General features: G+C 62.4%; 2 protein-coding genes across 17 annotated transcripts in view; one reads left to right on the forward strand and one right to left on the reverse strand.

Moving 5' to 3' along the window:
* MARK2 (microtubule affinity regulating kinase 2) overlaps positions 1 to 11,807 on the forward strand; it is a 57,976-nt gene extending 46,169 nt beyond the window's left edge. For 3 of the 15 annotated variants that reach the window (XM_018043188.1, XM_018043180.1, XM_018043187.1), the window contains exons 8-19: positions 650 to 886; positions 1,324 to 1,443; positions 1,542 to 1,641; positions 1,719 to 1,831; positions 3,151 to 3,283; positions 3,535 to 3,716; positions 4,033 to 4,130; positions 4,871 to 5,032; positions 5,650 to 5,907; positions 6,967 to 6,993; positions 8,968 to 9,012; positions 9,644 to 11,807. In XM_018043188.1, the coding sequence (XP_017898677.1) occupies positions 650 to 886; positions 1,324 to 1,443; positions 1,542 to 1,641; positions 1,719 to 1,831; positions 3,151 to 3,283; positions 3,535 to 3,716; positions 4,033 to 4,130; positions 4,871 to 5,032; positions 5,650 to 5,907; positions 6,967 to 6,993; positions 8,968 to 9,012; positions 9,644 to 10,007 (1,839 nt within the window). In that variant the 3' untranslated portion in view covers positions 10,008 to 11,807. The remainder of the gene's footprint in view (positions 1 to 649; positions 887 to 1,323; positions 1,444 to 1,541; positions 1,642 to 1,718; positions 1,832 to 3,150; positions 3,284 to 3,534; positions 3,717 to 4,032; positions 4,131 to 4,870; positions 5,033 to 5,649; positions 5,908 to 6,966; positions 6,994 to 8,967; positions 9,013 to 9,643) is intronic. The other 12 variants (XM_018043182.1, XM_018043181.1, XM_018043191.1 and 9 more) reach the window with 12 other exon arrangements.
* On the reverse strand, positions 11,995 to 17,203 carry RCOR2 (REST corepressor 2). Of its 2 annotated transcripts, XM_018043196.1 has the most exons (12): positions 16,392 to 17,203; positions 15,618 to 15,674; positions 15,253 to 15,333; positions 14,961 to 15,013; positions 14,712 to 14,873; positions 14,475 to 14,599; positions 14,312 to 14,381; positions 14,008 to 14,223; positions 13,603 to 13,680; positions 13,408 to 13,465; positions 13,039 to 13,268; positions 11,995 to 12,920 (listed from the first exon to the last, which is right to left on the reverse strand). In XM_018043196.1, exons 1-12 carry the CDS (start codon positions 16,516 to 16,518, stop codon positions 12,606 to 12,608), a joined length of 1,572 nt encoding a protein of 523 aa, XP_017898685.1. In that variant the 5' UTR covers positions 16,519 to 17,203; the 3' UTR covers positions 11,995 to 12,605. The 2 variants fall into 2 exon arrangements, with proteins under 2 accessions (XP_017898685.1, XP_017898686.1); XM_018043197.1 differs by lacking the exon at positions 13,039 to 13,268 and having other exon boundaries at positions 16,392 to 16,625.

Below are 20,646 nucleotides of genomic sequence, written 5' to 3' on the forward strand. Positions count from 1 at the left end.
CTGAGTCAGGGCTGGGCCGTTCACCTCTGTGGACAGTGGCAGAACCGTGACACCCGGATGTTCAGGGAAGCTCTAGCCTGTAATTTTTTTGGAGATGATGAGGAAACCCCTAGGGCTGCTTCTGACACAGGCCTGTGTGACTGGACTTGGGCTTCCATTCCCGCCAGCGAGTAGAGAGCCTCTGCCATTCCACCTCTTCCGGTGTTGCCAGGCCTGGCAGCCAGCCGAGGAAACAGGGTTGACTGTCCCACGGCTGCATCACAGGTGCTTTGCAGATGTGAGCACTCCCATCTCTGTCCCTCAGACGTTAGTGTGTGGGAGACTACCTCTGGGTCTTCCCTGCCCAAGTCCTCGCAGGTGACCACGATTAACCCAGGCCTGACAGGGACGCTTTCCACAGCTCACAGCCCTCAGCCTTCAGATCCCAGCCTTCATACAGCTGTCTGTGTGAGGAGCGGGCTTTGCCACCCTCCTCCAACCCAGCCCAGAGTCTTCACACATCTTGGAGGCCGCCCTGGAGTTGGTGGGAACAGTACTAAGATTGAAGATGACTTCCTGTTTTTTTCCTTCCGTTCCCCTCAGCTCCTTCCTGTCTGGTGCCTTGGTGTGGTCCACTTGGTTCCCTGACATTTTCCTTCTTACCTCCCAGGCAGAAAACCTGCTCTTGGATGCTGATATGAACATCAAGATCGCAGACTTCGGCTTCAGCAATGAATTCACCTTTGGGAACAAGCTAGATACCTTCTGTGGCAGTCCTCCTTATGCTGCCCCAGAGCTCTTCCAGGGCAAAAAGTACGATGGACCCGAGGTGGATGTATGGAGCCTGGGAGTTATCCTGTACACACTGGTCAGCGGATCCCTGCCTTTTGATGGACAGAACCTCAAGGTGGAGTGAAGTGCAGGCTTAGATCATTTGAATTCTCATTTCTTCTCTTGGCCGCTGGTCTTGTCCCCGACCTCTCACCTTCACTGCTTTTCCACATTTTTCCTGAGCCAGAGCTTCAAAGGGCTTACAGAAGGTAGCAGCTATTAAAAGGCACTATATACCCAGCATCATAATCTCAGCTCTTCTCTTGAGAGCTGGGATAAATTGTATGTTTGTTCACCTCTCCAAGGCACTCAGGATTGCAAGCCTCCGGCTCCTGAAGCCCGAGGGCGTGGGGTGTCTGACAGCACCGCCTCTCTAGTGAGGGGCCTTGTCCCAGGCCCTCTGCCTCTTTTCATATTTCGTTTCTATCTGCCTGGACAGTCAGACTCTCAGGAGCCTGGATGTTAGGTTTCTTAAACCCTTGTCCTTGGGTGATTTAAATTTCCCTCCTACAGGAGCTGCGGGAGCGGGTACTGAGGGGGAAATACCGTATTCCGTTCTACATGTCCACAGACTGTGAAAACCTGCTCAAGAAATTTCTCATTCTCAATCCCAGCAAGAGAGGCACTTTAGAGGTGAGCAGCCTGAGACCGTCTGGCCAGGTCCTGGGTCCCAAGGAAACCTCCAGGCTGAGTTCTCCCCCTCTGCCCTTCTCCTTCCCTTTGCTCCCCAGCAAATCATGAAAGATCGGTGGATGAATGTGGGTCACGAAGATGATGAATTAAAGCCTTATGTGGAGCCACTCCCTGACTACAAGGACCCCCGACGGACAGGTGAGGCTGTGCTGGGCAGTGAGGTTGAGGCTGCCTGGGACTCAGGACCTGCCTTAATTGTGTGCCCTCCCGTGCAGAATTGATGGTGTCCATGGGTTACACGCGGGAAGAGATCCAGGACTCACTGGTGGGCCAGAGGTACAACGAGGTGATGGCCACCTATCTGCTCCTGGGCTACAAGAGCTCCGAGGTGCGTGCCCCCGCTCCATCCCCGTGTGTGCTGTCCTCTGTCAGCAGCAGCCCCTTGCTTCTAGTGGCTATTGAGGGCAGACCTCATCTCCGAGTAGCTGTGTGGCTGTACTCTCTACTGACTGATTTTAAGCCCCACCTCTGGGGTGGCGCTAAGGCCCCTCTGGCCTTTGCTTTCTCTGATCGCCATCAGTGGTTCAATAGGAAAGCTGATGGGGTCGGGCCTGGGTCTGGGTTACCACACGGTGAGTATATTTGGTTCATTCTGTGTTGGTTAGACAGGGTCTCGGTCCATCTGGGTCAGTTCTTTGTTGCCCCCAGGCGTGTTTCCATATGTTTTGTGTCTGTGTCGAGAAGTCTTGGGATTCCTGGGTGCTTTGTGTCTTCCAGGAGCCGTGAGTCTGTGTTACTTCTGCTCTGTGCTCATGTCTGGGAGTGTGTATCTGGGGGCCTATACGTCCATCCTTCACATCTGTCCATCTGGAGGCCTCGTGATTGTTGCTCTGCTTGTCTGGGTCACCATGTCTGCACCTGAACCCATGGGTCTCTGTGGGAGTCGGGTCCTGCTTACCATCTGTGTGTCCCACTTGCACGCACGTGTGGCCTCCCTGTCCCCCTGGTGGTGTCAGACTCCTTTTCTTTTTTTTTTTTTTTTTTTTTTAATTTTAAAATCTTTAATTCTTACATGCGTTCCCAAACATGAACCCCCCTCCCACCTCCCTCCCCATAACATCTCTCTGGGTCATCCCCATGCACCAGCTCCAAGCATGCTGTATCCTGCATCAGACATAGACTGGCGATTCAATTCTTACATGATAGTATACATGTTAGAATGCCATTCTCCCAAATCATCCCACCCTCTCCCTCTCCCTCTGAGTCCAAAAGTCCATTATACACATCTGTGTCTCTTTCCCTGTCTTGCATACAGGGTCGTCATTGCCATCTTCCTAAATTCCATATATATGTGTTAGTATCAGACTCCTTTTCTTGATTCTTAGCCTGCTCAGGAGGTATTGGGGGATGTCTCTGAGCCTGAATGCTTCTTTTTGCGTGCGCGCGCGTGCCCGAGTGTGTGTGTGTATATGTGTCCGTGTCCTTCTCTGAGAGCGGGGGTCTTTGTGGGGAGGTTGGTGTGTCTTTGGCTGTTTGTCAGGGTCTGCATTGCTACTTGTTTTTCTCTGTGTTTATCTAAACGCACTTTGATCTTGCAGTGGGTATGTCTCACGGGAGCCCAGGTGGATTTGTGTCAGGCAGGAACGTGGCGTGGAGGTGGGCTTGTCCACAAGCAGCTCTTCATCCCTCCCTCTTGTGTTTTCGCAGCTGGAGGGCGACACCATCACCTTGAAGCCCCGGCCTTCAGCTGATCTGACCAATAGCAGTGCCCCTTCCCCCTCCCACAAGGTACAGCGCAGCGTCTCCGCCAACCCCAAGCAGCGGCGCTTCAGCGACCAGGGTGAGTACTTCCGAGAGTGGCAGGTGTGGGGCACACCCCTCTCCGGTGGGTTCTGGGGGCTTCGGGTGGCACAGCCGAGTTTCAGTCCTGTTCAGCCCTTACTAGCATGTCCTTGGGCAGGTCACTGCAGTACACTTCCCTCACCCTGTGAAACGGGGTTGCTGGCCACACGGTAGGAAGCATGAAGCGCACGGTGGGTGTTCGGCGGGCCGCCCTCGCCCTTACGCGTTCCCACCGTCCCTCTGGCCCAGCAGCTGGCCCTGCCATCCCCACCTCCAATTCCTACTCTAAGAAGACTCAGAGCAACAACGCAGAAAACAAGCGGCCTGAGGAGGACCGGGAGTCAGGACGGAAGGCCAGCAGCACAGCCAAAGTGCCTGCCAGCCCCCTGCCTGGCCTGGAGAGGAAGAAGACCACCCCCACGCCCTCCACGGTGAGCCACGCCCCTCCCCCTCCTGGCCAGCCCCGCCCCCTCTCCCAGGCCCCCACCCTGCCTTCTTGCTGTGGGGCCTGCCCTCTCCAGGCAGCTCCTTCCTTAACCAGACCCGGCTTCCTTTGGCTGCCTACCTGACCTTCCCTCCTGGGCCACTTGTGCTTACCGTAGAAAACCCTGCCCCCCAGAGTCAAAGCAACATCCTTTCTCCCCGCCACGCCCCCCACCATTGCTCATGGTAGAAAGGGGAGAAGGGAGCTGGATTTGTGACCACTTTGGTTTTCTGTGATATAGCTCTTCCCCTTCTTCCCCACAGAACAGCGTCCTCTCCACCAGCACAAACCGAAGCAGGAATTCCCCACTCCTGGAGAGGGCCAGCCTTGGCCAGGCCTCCATCCAGAATGGCAAAGACAGGTGAGCAGGCCTGGGCCCTGCCTGCCGTGCCCCCCGGAGCCGCTCCCCCAGCGGTGACGTCTGTCAGCAGCACCCTCCCCTCCCGCTCCCTGGAGTCCCGTCCTGGCTCTGTCCAGTCCAGCCGTACACACGCCAGCACCTCCCTGCTCCCCCCTCCATCTCCTCCTCCCTGTGCTCCTGTGACCGCTTCTTGCGGGGTACCCAGTGTGACTCCATGACCATCTCAGCCACCTTCTTGCTCCTTGACCGCAGCCAGGGCATGGCAACTGTGCTGTTCTGGGCATCAGTGCCCCAGGGACCCCGGCTCAGGGAAGAACCCAGAGATGCCCACTTGAAGGGCGCACACACTGAGGGTGACTCCAGCCGGGCCTGTGAGAGCAGAAGCCCCTGACCTTGACCGTCGGTGTTGATCTCCTGGCTCCTTGTCTTCTGAGCTTAAGGAAAACTCCCCTTAGCAGCACCCTGCTCTTTCTGGCGACAGCACGTCCTTGTTCTTGGAATTCCTAGGAGACCAGTGCAGCCCGGGGGCAGTGGCCTCCTGTCGGCTTTCACGCCCTGCCCTCCGCTCCGCAGCCTTGCCTCCCTGGGCTCTGACTTGTGCCCCATTGCTGCTTCTGGGCCTGACATGCATCCTGCCGAGGCTCCCCTCTGGCCCTTCCCGCCCCGCCCTTGCTTCCTAACCAAGCCTCCTGCCCCCGCCCGCCCCTAACCCAGGCCTCTCCGCTGCTTTTGTCTCCTAGCCTAACCATGCCAGGGTCCCGGGCCTCCACGGCTTCTGCTTCCGCCGCGGTCTCTGCGGCCCGGCCCCGCCAGCACCAGAAATCCATGTCGGCCTCCGTGCACCCCAACAAGGCCACTGGGCTGCCCCCCACGGACAGTAACTGTGAGGTGCCGCGGCCCAGGCAAGTGTGGTGGGGCAGCTGACGCACCGCTGCCCTCAGCCTGTCCCCCTCCGCCCCCCACAATTTCTTCCCACCTGGGGGTCCTGCTTTGTTCTTATCATCTTAGCCGCAAGAGGCGGCTGTCTGCTGCAGCCGGGAGGTCGAGGGAAGCAAAGTAGCTTACGGCCCTCTTCTCCTCCAGTTCTCCCTCTCAGAACAGACATGCCCGAAGCCGCCCCGAGGCTCCAGAAGGAAGCCTTTTTGTTCTGAGCCTTCCTGGACTTCCCTAGGACCCGGGGACAGTCAGCATCACAGGGACTCAGCCCTTGAGGGTTGGTCAGCATTGTCCCCTGGAGGTTCCAGTCTGCCGAGCTCCCAGGGAGCTGCTCCTCTCCAGCCTGTACTGCTCTCCACACACGAATCCTTCCCTGCCTCCCTCCCTCCCCGAAACCATCTCCTCCCCACTCCCCCTTACTGGCGTCCTCAGTGGTCCCTTCCTTCTGTGTCCTCTGTGGTGGCTGCCTCCCTCTGCCCTAGCTTCCCCTTCCCTTTTCCCACCCCAGGGCGCTCCAGCCACTGGCGGGGCCGCCGCCTTGTGCCCTGATGCATTTCCCCCACCCCCACCTCTTTTCCCACAGCACAGCCCCCCAGCGTGTCCCTGTCGCCTCCCCCTCCGCCCACAACATCAGCAGCAGTGGTGGAGCCCCAGACCGAACTAATTTCCCCCGGGGTGTGTCCAGTCGAAGCACCTTCCACGCTGGACAGCTCCGGCAGGTGCGGGACCAGCAGAATTTGCCCTACGGTGTCACCCCAGCCTCTCCCTCTGGCAACAGCCAGGGCCGGCGGGGGGCCTCGGGGAGCATCTTCAGCAAATTCACCTCCAAGTTTGTACGCAGGTGAGTAGGGGGCCTAGGGCAGCAGAGAGGGTGAGGCCAGGCCCTGCACCTGCCTGGGGGAGGGGATGAGAACACCTGGGGTTAGAGCTGGGAGTAGGTCCCTAGGGGGTTAGAAGCAGCCTCAGGAAGCCTAAGAAAGTGAGTCTTGTTGGCACCTGAGGCGCTCAGACCTGTCCATCCCTCTCAGGCCTTCCCAGCTCCTCATACACACCCCTTGTTCTCTGGCCCAAGCAGATGGCCGATGCCGCCTCCTCTCTAGGAGAGTGTGAACTCAGATGCTAAAATAAAAGCCCCCCTCTTCTCTCCTGGGTTCCCATGGAAACTTATATTTGGTGACGCAGCTGCAAAGTCATGAGGCCTGAGCCAGGCTGGGCCGGCAAGGAGAGTTTCTCCTGGTCTCTTGTCTCCCCCCGTTTGACCTCCTTGCTCCCCACCCAGTTGGTTTTGTCTGTCGCAGCCATATTCGTCTGCTGGGCTGGACGGGGTGGGGTGGGGGTGGAGCAGTGTGCCAGGATGAAGGCCACGATTTAAGTGACTGCTGGGGGCCCAGGGTGGCTCCCACGCAGCCTGCTGCACTCTGAGGCTTTCCAGTGTGGGAACCAGGGTGGAGATCCTCTTCATGAGGTTTCTCACTCCTGGCCCCTGATGACCCATAGAAGCAGCGTTCCTCCTTGAGGTGCATCCAGCAGCCGGCCTCGCGGGGTGCTCCCTGTCTCCATCTCCCTGCTTCCTCAGCCATCTTAGCGAAGCTCAGGATACAGCAAGCAGGAGGCTTGGAGAGAGTGGGTTTGCCTGCCCTTCCTCCGTACTTTGTTCCACTCAGCTAGCGCAGCCAGGCTGGGCCCCTTTCCACCTCGGCATACAGCTGTGGGGCTGCAGGGTGGGGCATGAGCAGATGGGGGTGTCTGGGACTCTAGTCTCGCTGAGCGGCTCTTCAGAAAGTGGGGGTGACCCTTGAACCTGTAAAGCCCACTCCCCACCTGCTTATCCACATACCGTCTTGTTGGTTTTTTTTTTTATTTCTTTTTTTATTTTGTCTTTTTTTGTTTGTTTTTTTAGAAATCTGTCTTTCAGGTTTGCCAGAAGGTAGGCGTTGAGCCCGCTGTGTGTGTGTGTCTGTGTCCTGCCTCCATCACTAACGCCCCTCTTTGGCTCTTGCGCCCTTCTCCATCTGCTAACCATGTCCGTGTAGCACTGTCTCTGCCATCTTAAAGGGAAGACGACGGCCTCTGACAGGGTGGCCCACGAGGCCACGTTTGCCCACTGAGGGCAAATGGCTCTGAAAACAATGGGCCTGTCCCCCAGCGAGGGGGACCTTCTCAGGGAATTCTCCCTTTAAGATTGTCTCCTCCCCCTGGCCCCCTACCCCGGGTTTTGGTCACAAATTGTGATGGGCTCCTCTTCCGGCCGTTTCCCGTGTCTGTGCATGCGCTCTGAAGAAGCTCCACCCGGGTCAGAAGTGTGTCTGGGATGGTGTCTCACTCTGGGTCTCCTGGGCCTCCTCTTCCCTGGTGCCCTGAACTGCAGGTCCTCTGGGATGGCAGGACTTCAGGGGCGCTGCAGGGACACCAGGGTGTCCAGGCTTCTGCCTGACGCCTCAGGCCGGAGAAGCCTTTGCCTCTCGAGCGGGGCACAGCACCCCCTTCTGGCGGCTCCGTGGAACAAGCCCAGCCCTCCCCCACCCCAGCAGGCCTCGGGCCTCCAGCCTTTGCTGGGCGGCTGGAGCTGAACATCCTCTCTGGGCTGTGTTCTCCAGTTTCGGCCTGTGGCTTCCTACAAGCCAGGAGCTGGGCCGTCCTACCCCTGCGCCCTGGCAGCAGAGGGAGATCCCCCCGCACTCAGGCACCTGCCTTCCTGGGCCAACTCCTGGCTCTGTCGCCCCCAGCCCTGCCTTCGTCCTGTCTGGAGGCCTGGGTGGGCCGCATACCAAGCTGAGGAGCAGGTTGGAGCCCTGGTTCCCCAAGGCCGGCAGCCCAGGCCCTGCCCTGGGGCGGGGACACCTGACAGGCACCCGGTGCCCGGCTGACAGACGGCCGAGACAGGGTCTCCAGGCTTTCCCCCTTCCGCCCGCCGCTCCCCACCCAGCTCTTCAGTGCATGGCTGGCTGTTGACTCATGGGGCCCCAGTGGGGGCCTCCACCCCCGGGGCAGGAGCCAGTGGGGGCCTCCACCCCCGGGGCAGGAGCCAGTGGGGGCCTCCACCCCCGGGGCAGGAGCCAGGTGGGGCCCGAGAGCGCAGCCAGGCTCCTTCCCCTGCTCGGCGCAGGCGCCTGCTCGCCGCGCTGGTTGCGTTCGTGCGTCTCGTCTCTGTGTCCTTTTACATGTACCGCTGCTGCGCGCTCTCTCCTCCGTCCTTGCTCTCCTCCGCACCCCCAGTTCCCCGGCTCCAGGCACCCATCTTCCAGCCAGGAGCTGGAGAAGCCGCTCAGCGGGGCCAGACCTCTTCCCCACCCACCCTCCCAAGGTGTCTGCCCTGCCCTGCCCTGCCCTCCGTCTCCCTTCTGTATCAGCAGATGGCCTGGCAGGCAGGGGAGTTATAAAAGAAAGAGGGAGGCAGGCCTGTCTCCAGCAGGCCTCAGGGCCCTTCTCCCCCCAATCCAGCCCCAGACACTGAGCCCCAGGCACACTCCCAGCAGGTCTTAGCCCTTTGAGCCTCCTGAGATAGGCCTCTATTTATCCCCTCGCCCCTTCCCTCTAAGAGGACCGCGGTTCTGAGACCCAGCCGTGGGCCCCTAGAGCAGGAACCCCCTCCCCAGAGCCCTGCCTGTGGACTGTGTGCTCCATGAGCGCCCGCACGCCCACACCCTCCTCCCCGGCTCCTCGCTGGCACAGATCTCCGTGTGGGGAGGGCCAGCCCCCCCCCACCGTGCTGGGCTCCCTGTGGGAGAGGGACGGTCAAGCTGCCAGCTTAAGGGGCCACGGGCCACCGAGCCTCACGGCCTGCCAGTGATGGGCAAGTGGCCTTCTGGGCTGGGGTCCCGCCCACCCACCGGTGGCACCTCCCCGGACCCGCCCTCACAGAGGTCCCAGCACTAAACTCTCCCTCGCTCTGTTTTTTGAGGAACCTGAATGAACCTGAAAGCAAAGACCGAGTGGAGACGCTCAGGTGAGAGAGGGCTGGAGCCAGCGCCGGCCCCGCGCGGGCCACCGGGCTCGCCGCGAGCCTCCTGCTCCTCTCTTCCTTCTGCCACACGGCTCTTCCTCCCGTGCTTCTGCCCTGGCCCCACCCTTGTGGGGCCTCCCTCTCCTCAGAGCACCCCTCACCCCTACTGCAGCAGGTGTGGGCCCTTCTCCTGAGATCCGGTGGATTCTGGAAGCAGGAGCCTCAGGTCGGGTGGTTGGGGCTACAGACTCCCACCCACGGACAAGGTCAGCTCTCGTGAAGCAGCCACTTCTCTCTGTCCGGTCTGTGAACTGCTCAGGGCTGCTGTGCAGTGCGCCCCATTCTTCCCCGACCCAATCCTCTTCGAAGGAAAGCATGGAGCTGTCAGCTCATCACCCCTGGCCAGGGGCTGGCTTCTCCTCCCTGCTCTGCCCTGAGACGGGGGTGCAGGACTGCCCATGCTCCTCGCCCCGCTCTGCTCCCCGGGCCAGCTCTAACGCTCCCTCTTCCAGCACCGCTGCCTCCGGGGCACCCTCCCGCTGTCCTCTCTGGTCTCAGGGTCCATCTACCAGGGGGGTGCTCCCGTGGGTGGGACACCGCAGCCCCCGCCTGACGCCCACCTCTGCCCTCTCAGCAGACCTCACGTGGTGGGCAGCGGCGGCAACGACAAAGAGAAGGAAGAGTTTCGGGAGGCCAAGCCCCGCTCACTGCGCTTCACGTGGAGCATGAAGACCACGAGCTCCATGGAGCCCAACGAGATGATGCGGGAGATCCGCAAGGTGCTGGACGCCAACAGCTGCCAGAGCGAGCTACACGAGAAGTACATGCTGCTGTGCATGCACGGCACGCCCGGCCACGAGAACTTTGTGCAGTGGGAGATGGAGGTGTGCAAACTGCCGCGGCTGTCTCTCAACGGTGTTCGGTTTAAGCGGATATCGGGCACCTCCATGGCCTTCAAAAACATTGCCTCCAAAATAGCCAACGAGCTTAAGCTTTAATAGGCTGCCAGGAGTGGGGGGCGCGGAGGCGGCCAGCTGGACTTCGCTGCTGGGGCCGGCGCTCCGCCCGCCCGGGCCAGACTGCAGAGATGGGTCGGTGTGTCTCCCCTGCTGGCACTTCCCCCCTCCCCGCCCTTCTCAGTTTTTTCTTCCATGTTTGTGGGGGATGGGAGATGGTTCTCTCCCCCTCCCCACAGCTACCCCTGCCCATAGAGCCCCCCTTCCCCCCTCTCTCCCACAGGAGGCAAAGGAAGGGGAGGGAGGGGGTGGGGGGGGCAGGGCTCCCCCTCGGTACTGCGGTTGCACAGAGTATTTCGCCTAAACCAAGAAATTTTTTATTACCAAAAAGAAAAAAGAAAAAAAAAAAATTTCCCAGCGGCCACCTTTCCTCCCTGCCCCATTGGGACAGTCGAGACTGGATCTGTGGGGTTTCCCGGGAGGGTGGCTCAGGGCTGGAACACTCTCAGGCAAGAGTGGTGGAGTTCCCTGTCAGGCCCTCCGCCAGGCCCACTTTGGGCTTCTCCCCTCTCCTCTCCTCCTTCCCCTCCAAGCAAACCACCAGAGGTGGCCTTCCCCTGACCTCAGGCCCCTGGGCTGGAGGCCTGGGCGGCTGGGGGCTGGGGCGGGGGTGCCGCGCAGCCCAGAAGCGGGGGGCTGGCGGCGGCCTGGGGCTGGCAGGCTAGGCGTGGGGCTCGGCCTCCCTCCACACTGTATCCTCTGCCCCTCCTTCCCCAGAGGCTGGGCATTTCCTTCCACAAGCTGCTGTGGGGACATTTGTTCCCCTCCTCAAAAAGTCTGTGCCATCTTCTCCCACCCCCTCCTGGGTAGAAGGCGGGGCTGACCCCAGGGCTGGGAGGGGAGGGGACCGCAGGGCAGATGGGCTCCCGGCCCCCAGGGGCCGCCCGGGCTGCTAGTCTCCGGAATAGGGACGACGGCATCCTCCTTTCTGGGAGGGCCTTTGTCTGAAAGCACAGCCCCCTCGCCGGTCCTCTCCCCACTGCCCCTCTTCACTGGCATTAATCTGGGCACCAGCTAGCTCCGTAGCAGTGACTTCCCTCGCCACTCATCTCGGCCTTGCCTTCTCTTCCTCACACTGTCGCCCCTCCTCTCAGGAGACACTGCCCCGGGCCTCCAGGGCCGCCTGGCCGAGGCTTCGGAGGGCAGCAGGGCCGGGAGCCTCTGCCCTCCATGGGGTCGGGGGGCAGGTAGGCCACGGGCCTCGCAGCTCGCTGACCCCCGCAGCCAGGGTGGGAGTGGCTGGTTACGGGCGCTTGGCTGGTGGCAGCCGCTGCTTCCCTTAATTTATTTCTCTGCTGTTTCTGTTCTTGAGAAATTGGGGGAGGGGGTCCTAACCAGAGGCTGCCTCTACCCTCACCTGAGTTGTACATTTTTTGTGATGGGTTTTATTTTTTATTTTATTATTTTATTTTTTTTTTGATTTATGATGACTCCACCCCTACTCATCACCCCACTCCCAGGCCTGGCTCCATGGCAAGTCAAGCCCTTGGGTCCCAGGAAGGGGCCTTGCCAACCTCAGCCCTCCCGCCCCAAGCCCTGACCGTGGGCTTCGGCTCCTACCAAGGGCTCCCCCTCCCTCCTTCCCTCCCCCTTCCTGCCCTATGGAACAGCCCGGGTGCTCCCAGGGGCCCGGAGGGCAAGGCTTGGCTCCCAAAGGGGGTGGTGGCTGGCGGTGGGGGGGTGGCTCCCAGGCAAGGTGGCCCCTCCCCACCCAGCCCCCCTTCCTGCACTTAGTTTCTCCTCTGGATCAAACACGTAATAAAGAGAATGTTTGGAATCTGAGCTGCCTCCTCCTGTTTCTCATCCCAACTGGGCAGGGACCCAGTCCCCATGGGCAAGATATGGCCCAGCCCACCTGCCTTGCTGGGGAGAACTGATCGCTGTTTGGGCCCTGGAGAAGGGACAGCGCTGGGTGGACCCATGGCCCTGACAAAGACACTAAGCCTGGGACCCTTAAACCAAAAGAAGATTCAGTGAGCTTGAAGGTTTTATTTTTAAAAAACATTGAAAAATAAACCCATGTCTGCATATGTTCCCAACCCTCCTTACTCTATCTAGGCTGGTGGGCAGGGGGGCACCCTCAGAGCTCCTCAGCATCCCCACCCGGCTCCTGAAGACAGGAGAGCTAGCTCTCTGGCCCCAAGGGACCTCTCTGCCCACCTCCCCCCTCCAGTGCCCTCCCCGCCTCACCCAGACTTATTGCTACAAGAAGAGAAAGAGGAAGAACAGCCAACACGTGAAACTGTCCTCGCCCCCAGCCCCACGCTATGGTCTCTACCCCCTACACGAAGGGCAGGACCAAAGGCCAAGCCCTGGCCGCTAAGAGGCGGCCATTCCAGTCCCAGCCAGGAAAAGAAAGTACCCTCAGGCCAGCTCACAAGGCCCCAGACCCTGGCCGGGCTTGGCCACCGGAAACAACGTGCAGAACCCACGGGGCCAGCTGTGCCAGGCGCGGCAGCCCTGGGTCCTGAAAGACCTGGCGCGACCTCTAGTCCCTTCTGTCCTTGGTGAAGCCGGAGGTCCCCAGGGACGCCCAGCGGAGGGCTTCTGGAGCCTCTGGTTGGCGGAGAGCCTCGGGGCTCAGAGCGAGGGTGCCGGAGGCTCCAGTGGGGCTCCAGTCAGGGTGGGTGGGGGCTGAGGGCCAGGGCGGGCACTGTGGCGGGAGGCAGCCAGGGCAGGGCGGATGAGAGGTGGTGGCGGCTGGTTGGGGGCCAGCCGGGGCTGAAGGAAACGGCCCTGCTGGAGTGGGGGTGGCTGGCGTAGCAGGGTGGGGGCCGTGGGCAAGGGTGGCCTCAGCAGTGGGGGTGGCTGGGACAGCGAGGTGGGAGGTGGAGGAGGGGGCGGTGCAGGGGGCCCCGATCGGGGTCCCGACGTGGAGACGGATGTGATCTGGACCTGAGAGGAGACAGAAGGGTGAGAAACCGGGTTCGAGCACACCCTCAGCCCATCTTTAAGGACGGAGGTGGTGGTTCCTCTCCTCTCTCCTCGCAGCACTTCTCTCTCCCCTTCTCACCTCATCATCTTCCTCTAGGGCTGGGGCTGGCAAGGGAGCCCCTCTCCTAGCCTCCTCCATGGGGACCGGGGCTCCAGGGGCCCCATCCTGCTCGGCCTCCCACTCCTGCAGCACCTCCTCCAGATTGAAGCGGCGCCGGTAGCTCACAAAGAAGGTCTTCACCTGGGTCAGAGTCTTGTTCCCAATCACCTCTGCAATAGCCCCAAAGTCTTTGCCATACCTACGGATGGCTGCAAGGGTCAAAAGGGCAGCAGAGTGTGAATACCGCCTTAGATCTAGTTACTTCCCTGATCCTTCCCCTCTGCCCCAGCTCCCTGGGGGGAAGGAGACACTCCTGGGGCCCTCTGTTCTCTCCAGAGCCTCACCCACCTTGTACAGCCAAGAGCTGCTCATCCGTGGTCCAGCGGGAGTTGAACTTGGTATTGGCCTGCAGAGCAAGGGATGGATCCTTGAGACTCAAAAACAGGGGAACAGAGGGCCTGCTCTCCAAACAAAACTCCCCTTTCTTGCTCTGCCACCAGACAGAGTCCCTCCTGCCCCCCAAACTTGAAAGAGCAGCCTCACCTCAGGGGGGCGGAGTGGATCAATACCGCCCTCCAGGGCTTGGCGGAGGCTGCTATTGGTCTGCTTCATGCTTTGCACCTGGGAAGGTAAGTCAAGAGAGGGCCGTCAAACTCCACGCCAGGAGGCCATCAATAGCAACCCTCACCCAGCCATCTACCTCATCTCATCGCTCACAACCATTCAGTAGGGGAGACACTGGGGTTTGCCCCTTTTCAAAGACCAGCGTTATTTATTTATTTATTAGTGACCAAAACAGAACATCAAGTTACCCAGAAACCCAGAGGATGGAGAAAATGCAGGCTTGGCAACCACACAACCTCCCTTACAGCTCAGCTGCCCCCAGTTAAGAGTCCCCAGCTGCCAACTGTCCCCTCTCACAGCTCCTCCTTCCCCTGGGCCCCCTACCTGGCGCTTGAGGGAGATGAGCTGGGAGTCAAGGCCTCGAAGCGTGAGGTTGGCAAGGTCCGGGCTCCCTGACACTGCGGTGAGGCCCTCAGGGCTCAGGTACATGCCTTTGGGCGGGCGCCTCCGAGTTCTCAGCGGATGGTGGCGGTACTGGGAGCCCTGGGCCTCCTTCTTTCCTGGGCCCGGCCGGGCATTCAGGGGCCGAGAGGGCAGAGGCTGCCAGGGAAGAAAGAGGAGGTGAGCAGTGCAGAGCCCAAGGAGAGGGTGGGCCAGCGGGCAGGCCAGCAGAGCTCTGCACCCTCACCTCTCTCTTGGGGTCTCCAGCGTCCGGCTCCCCCTCACTCACGGCTCCTCGTCCCTCTTCAAGCTCATCGCTGCTTACAGGGGGGCCAAGGAGTGGGTGAGGGAGGGGCTAGGGGCTGCAGGAGCGCTGTCTACCCCCACCCACAGCTTCCCCAGGCCCCGACCTATCTTCCTTGTCCTTTCGGCCCCCAAGCCGCCGAGCCTGTCTGTCCATCACACTGGTCCGGCTGCGGGTCTTCTTCCAAGAGTAGTAATACTTCACCAGGCTAGGAATCAGCTTGTCAGGCAGCTGGGGGCAGGGGGCAACGCCAGAGGCTGGAGCCCACCTAAGACTCCAGGCCCCGGGAAGGCTTATCAGAAAGAAGGGCCCGAGGAGTGCCGACAGGGGTGGAGGGCTTTACCATCTGCTGGATCCGCTGGAAGCACTTGCCATGGAAGCCAAAGGCCTGTTCAAATAGGACCTTGTCCTCCACCGTCCACTCATCCGGGAATGGGGTGAAGTTGGCCAGGTCAGCCAGCGACTTCTCTACGTCGTGTTTATGCCACAGGAGCATGCCCAGTGCCTGGCCCAGGAGAGAGGAGGACTCGGGCTCAGCCGCCCTCAGCACCGTGCTGTCTCCTCCCTGAATCCCTGCGGGGCCGAGGCTCACCTGCTCGATGTTGTAACCGTGCTTCTCCTTGGCCATCGCAATGTACTTGTCAACTGCAGAAGCGGGAGGAGCCAGCTCTTGGAGGAGGGGTTACAACTCCTAACCCAGGCCTGTCCAGACAGGGGTATGCCCCCAGGGACTAGGCCCCTGACCCTGAGCCCCAGGGCAGGGGTTGAACCCACATGTCTCAGCCTCTAGCCCACTTCTGAGAAGAGCTGGCCGGCAGCGGATAGGAGAACCAGGCCCCCAGCTCCCAAGGGTATGCATGAACCCAGGATCCCACCCCACTCACGCTTGGCATCTGACACACAGTGGTTGGGGGACCACACCAACATCCCCTTCAGCTCCTTGTTACTGTAGCGTGCGGGGCTCTCTGAAAGGCAGAGGACAGAGGACACCATCACCCAGGTGGCCCTGGCCTGGACCCAAGGCCAGAGGGCAGCGGAGTGAGGCCTGTGAGGTGAGGCCCAGAGGGAAAGGAGGCGCAGAGGACCAGACAGGAAGGCAGAGCAGGAAAACTAGCCATGCCACAGGGCCGGCCACCCACCCCCGCCTGTCCCACCAGTGGGCGCCAGGCAAGGGCTCCCTCAGGTGGGGCCCAGGGCCAAGCCACGGGCCCCCAAGTCCCCTCCCTTCACAGCCTGTCCTGCCACTCACCAGGCTTGCACTCCGGAATTACGGCCTGGTAATTGGTTCCAACGCGGATCATGCTGTCTGTGGAGCCAGGGGGAGGCAGTCAGGACTCCAGGGAGGGAGGATGGGAGGATGGGAGGATGTGGCGGGGGAGGTGGCTGGCCTGGAGTTCTTCCTGACCACCCAGGGCCCCCATCTTCCAGGAGGCTCACTTTTCCCTGATCATCTCCTCAGTTACCCTCAGTCACAGAAGCAACTGGAAAAAGGAGAGACCTTGCCTAGCTATAGCCCTGGGGCGGGGGGAGGGGGGGGGCGGAATACGGGCCAGTTTTAAAGCCCAGGTCCAGCAGAGCCCTTTGTTCTGACTTAGTGGGGGGGCGAGGGGGGTTGGAGGGCTGCCCCTAGACCTGGACCACAGCCCTGCAGGGAATCCAAGGCTCCTCCCCACCACATGAGCCTCAGGGCTTGGTGTGGAGGTGTCTTTCCAGCTCCTGCCCCGGCCAGACCTCACTCCTCTGCAAGGTGGTAAGGTATGAGGAGCCTAAGCTGTGAAAGGGAGGGACGCCTGAGTACCTCGGGGGCTGAGGGCAGGGAGGGGGCAGGCAGGACTGCCTCCCCGGCAGCGAGGGGCCCAGCCTCCAGATTCCCTGTGCCGGCTTGGGGAGAGCAAAGCAGAGGCTCCGATTCAAGGAGGGCAGGAGCCATGCCTAACAGTACCCCTGGGGTCGGCAACTCTCCCCCGCGCGCCTCCCCCCGCCCCGGGCCGGTGCGCCTTTAACCCCAGGCTGCCGGGCTCACCGTGCGAGTGCTCCTCCTCGCTGCTGTCATCCTCCGAGTGCGGCTGTCCGCCGTTGGGCGCCGTCTTGGCCCGGCTGCGGGACAGGATCCCGGAGCCCGCGCTCGGCTTCTCCATCACCGAGGGCATTACCCCCGCCCAGCCGCCCCGGGGGGCGCGGGAGCCTTCGCAGAGCCGCGGTGGTTGCCGCGCTCGCCCGGAGTGCCGCGCCCGGCCCGGCCTGGAGGGGTCGCCACTGAGGCTACGAGAGCCAGGAGGTCAAGCGTGGCTAGGGTCCGGCGGAGCAGAAGCCCAGCGGGCAGCCCGGCGCTCTCCGCGACCCCCAGAGGTGAGGGCTTCAGAAAAGTTTGTGTAGAAGTGGGGTACGCGGGGGAAGAGCCGCAAGGTCCGGTGCGGCTGCGGCGCGCTCGCTCTGTACGCCCCCACGGAATTGGGGGCTCCCCGGAGAAGTCGGGGCAACCTGCCCTCGGGGCGCCGTGGAGCCCCAATTGCCCGCCTGCCCACGCAGTTCAGCGAGCGGGCGCTGCGGCGCAACTGCCGCCCGCCCCCGCCCCTCCCCGCGAGCTCCGCGTCTCTCGGCTGCACCAGGATGCCCCAGTCCCCGGGCGGGGACCCCTGTCCGGACCAGACCCCCGCCTGCGACGGCAGCCGGCGGCGGCGGGACGGCGCGCACGGCGCGCGGCGCTGGGGCAGAGTTGCCGGGAGGCGGGGGAGCGCAGCCGCGGGCGCCGCCTCGCACCCTAGCCGGCGCGCTCGCTCGCTCGCTCTCCCCGGCGCGCTCGGGCTGCTCGCTCGCCCGCCCGCTCTCCGCCGCCGCTCGCTCCTCGCGCACACAATGAAGCTGCTGGCAGGGAAGTAGTGCCGGCTGCGGCCTCAGCACCCCTCCCCCAGCCGATGCCTCCGCCAGCTGAACATCTGGCCCTGGGGTGGGAGGCAGGGCCCGGGGGGCGGGGCCTGGGGGCCGGGGCTAGACCTCCGGGGGGTGGGGTCAGGACCCGGGTGGCGCGCGCTTCCCTCTGCCTGCCCCCGGGACTTGCAGACTTGCCCCCCAGGGGGAGACCCTCTGCCCCCCCCCCCACTCCCAGGAGTAGCCAGGGGTCAGCCCCACCCACGCGCACACCAGCCCCACACGGCAGCGGGTTCGGGTTACCGCCGCCTGCCCCGGGGGCCCTGAGGCCGCCTGCCCGCCCGCCCGCCCGGGTGGAGCCCAGCTTTTCCTTCCATTTCCCTTCCTGCCAAGGAACTCCCCGCCCCCCCCTTCCGCAGAGGGGACCCCCCCACGCACACACACATCATGCGCCCTTGGGGGCCAGAGCGGATGGGAGGCCGGACAGGCGAGGATTGAATTCCTCCAAGAGCTACCGGGCCAAGGAGCCTGGCTTCTGGTGTGCATCTGTGGGTCCCCAGGGGTCACCTCAGTTCCCTTAAACGGCTGCAGTGCGCACCCCAAAACAGTGGCCCATGGGGTTGCGGGATGGGGCGTGGGAAGTGCAGGGGAAGACCTGGACTGCAGAGTGGGGGGGAAGCTGGGGGTCTGTCCTCCCCGCCCCCTCCCACGCCCGCCTCGAGTTCACTGTCATCCCAGCTGGGAGGAGAGCCCCCTCCCCCAGGACGAGCACGGGCAGAGTGACAGACCGGGAAGCGGGTAGCGCGGCACAGACGGAGAGGGGGGAGGGGGTGGGCAGAGACTTTCAAAGCCAGACCCAGCCACCCTGCCAGGCACACAAAGAGCCAGCACACACACCGGCGGCGGCGGCTCGGAGCCTGCGAGCCGCGCCGGTGCCCGTCCCCGCCGCCCCAGGCACGTGCTGCGGCGCACACAGGCCGAGGCCCCCTCCCGCCCGCGGCCCCTCCCACCCGAACCCCGGACTCCCAGACGCACCTCCGCCCGGGCACACCCCGCTGTGCCCAGGCTGAGCCGAGCCGGCGCTCGCACCCTCCTCTCCCTTCCCTTCCCTTCCTCGGCCACTCTGTAATCAGATTCCTAAATTTAGAAGCAACCCCGGGCCCAGCCAGGGGTCCCCGCCCCCACACGCTGCCTGCGGCCAGCCGGCCGGGGTCCTGCGGTCGGGCCACGACCCGGCCGGGGCCTCCAGGTCCCGGGGGCTTCTGAGGGCGGCTGGGCAGAGGCAGGCCCGACCCCACCCGGCTGCGGTGCTGTCGGGCCACAACTGGGGCCACCCAGCCGGCGGCCACGTTGCCCGCCACACCTCCGGCCAGAGCGCTGGGGCCTTTTTCCTCCTCTTAAATCATGGGTTGGGCACCAAGCCCCAGGGTGGGGAGGTCTGGATAGAGGAGAATGAATAGGCCGAGGGCAGGTCTGAGCTGTGAGGTAGGCTACAAATGAAAAGAGCCTCCTCAGCCTAAGCCCTCCTGAGTGGCAGGGTGCCACCCCACCCCCAGCACCTCCAATCTTTAGGGAGCCTCTCCTCTCTGTCCCCTCCCGCCTGGCAGGCAGCCAGGGCTGCTCACAGCTCTCTCCTATGATGGAGTCTTCCATTTTGCCCACAGCAGCCCCCCATTAAGCAGGGCCTCGGCTGAGTCCCCTAATTCCCCCTTGCCTCTTTTCCATGCTCATACTCAGGGTCCAGGGCCCAGCATCTCACCTCACCCCCAGACCTCAGCATCATGCTCTTTCTGGCCTCCCTCCTCCCAGGCTGCCCCAGGTACCCCCAGCCACCAGCATCCTGCCATCCTTTGCACCCTGCCCCCCATAAGGAGGTAGCTGTATTCTCACTTCTCCCTGGAGCCTGGAGCTCAGGGCCAGAGAAGATTCTACTCTGGAGGTGGGGGCAGGGAGAGAAGGCTTATGCCTTGGAGTTGCAGAGGAGTGGGGGAGTCTGCAGACCCTGGTGTGATGAGGCTTCTGCCTAGGAGGTGGGACACCACATGGGAAGGGTATCCTAGGAATTTGGGGATGATGGTGGGGGCCACGATGTCCAGAGAGGAGGTGCATTCCTAGTGAGCAAACCTCCCCAAGGGGCATCCTTGCAGGCTTAGGAGGGGGAGGGGCAAGGCCCCACCCTCCCACCTGCTGCAGCCGCCCCCCCTCCCCAGCTGGCCCCCTCTTTTGTGCAAAGCCACACAAAGGACAAGGGGCCCCGGCCGGCCTGGCCATCTGCTCCCAGCAGCCAGAAGGCTCTTAAAGAGACAGCACCCCCTCCCTGCCCCGGGGCTGTAGGGTGCGATAGAGCGGGTGCTCCAATGGAGCCTGGTCTCAGCAGTACCCCACATGCCGCCCACTTTTCCCTGGCTCCCCCAGCCCCAGGTGAGAAATCCTCCTCTCCCAGAGCACCGAGGTGCCACGTGGCTTAGAACGCAGGGGTGTGGGAGGGGGAGCAAGGAGGCAGCCAGGGACCAGCGCCTCCTCTCCTGCCTTAGGCGGAGGGGCTGGGGGAGCTCAGCACTGGGGTCCCTCGGCTCCCTGAGGCCACCTCGGAGCTTTGTGAGGGCCACCCGTCTCCTGGAGTGCCCTCCCCGCCGGGGAGCTCCCCTAGCCCTTCCTCAGGGAGGATGCTGGTGCTTGCATTTTGAGGCCTGCAGGCCGCTGGGCAGGAGCCCAGTGATCTGATCCGGGCACATTTGTTTCCTGCGTTTTCCAGTTGAGGAAACTGAGGCTTGGCACAGCCCCCACAGGGGCCTCCACGAAACTAAAGCCACAGGCTGTGTCTGAAGGCGGCCTCCTGCCACCCACCCAGGCCAGATAAGGCTCCTCACCCTGAGATCTCCAAGAAGCCAGAGCCTTTGCCACACTGCTAGGGATACAAGTTTACAATATTTGTGTGATTGTTTATTTCTCCACTGTTTCCCTGCTGAGCCACCGGCAGGGATTAGGTCCCCTGTGTTCACTGCTGTGTTCTCAGCGCCTGGTATATAGTAGGCACTCAATATTTGCTGAATAAATGCCAGAAGCCCCCAAATCCTTCCTCTTCACTGTTCCTCTGTCCTCTGCGTGTTAGGCATCTCACCCTCTCCCTCCTCCTCGAGGTGAGGCAGAGGGGACAAAGGTCGAAGCGGGATGCTGGGAAAGAAAAGGAGGGTGACCTTGAACAAGCCATCAGCCTCCCCTCTCCCTCCTCCCAAAGGCGGGGGCAGCTCCAGCCAATCCTGAACCCCTAGCCCTGCCAGACAGACTGGGACTGTCCTGAGCTCTGGCCAGGCCAGCCTGGCCGCTGCGGCGTGGTGCCTGGGACCCTGGCCAGGCCCTCGGTGGCCACAGCCAAGGGGCTCCGCTTGGGGAGGGTGGCAGGCAGGCGG

This window comes from Capra hircus, chromosome 29, assembly GCF_001704415.2.
Source record: "Capra hircus breed San Clemente chromosome 29, ASM170441v1, whole genome shotgun sequence".
NCBI lineage: Eukaryota > Metazoa > Chordata > Mammalia > Artiodactyla > Bovidae > Capra > Capra hircus.

Coding starts and splice junctions, on each gene's coding strand:
- RCOR2 (XM_018043196.1), bottom strand. CDS start 16,518: ATGCCCTCGGTGATGGAGAAGCCGAGCGCGGGCTCCGGGATCCTGTCC. Junction 15,334..15,617: donor AATTCCGGAGTGCAAGCCTG/GTGAGTGGCAGG, acceptor TCTGCCTTTCAG/AGAGCCCCGCACGCTACAGT. Junction 14,382..14,474: donor CGAAAGGACAAGGAAGATAG/GTCGGGGCCTGG, acceptor CCCTGTAAGCAG/CGATGAGCTTGAAGAGGGAC.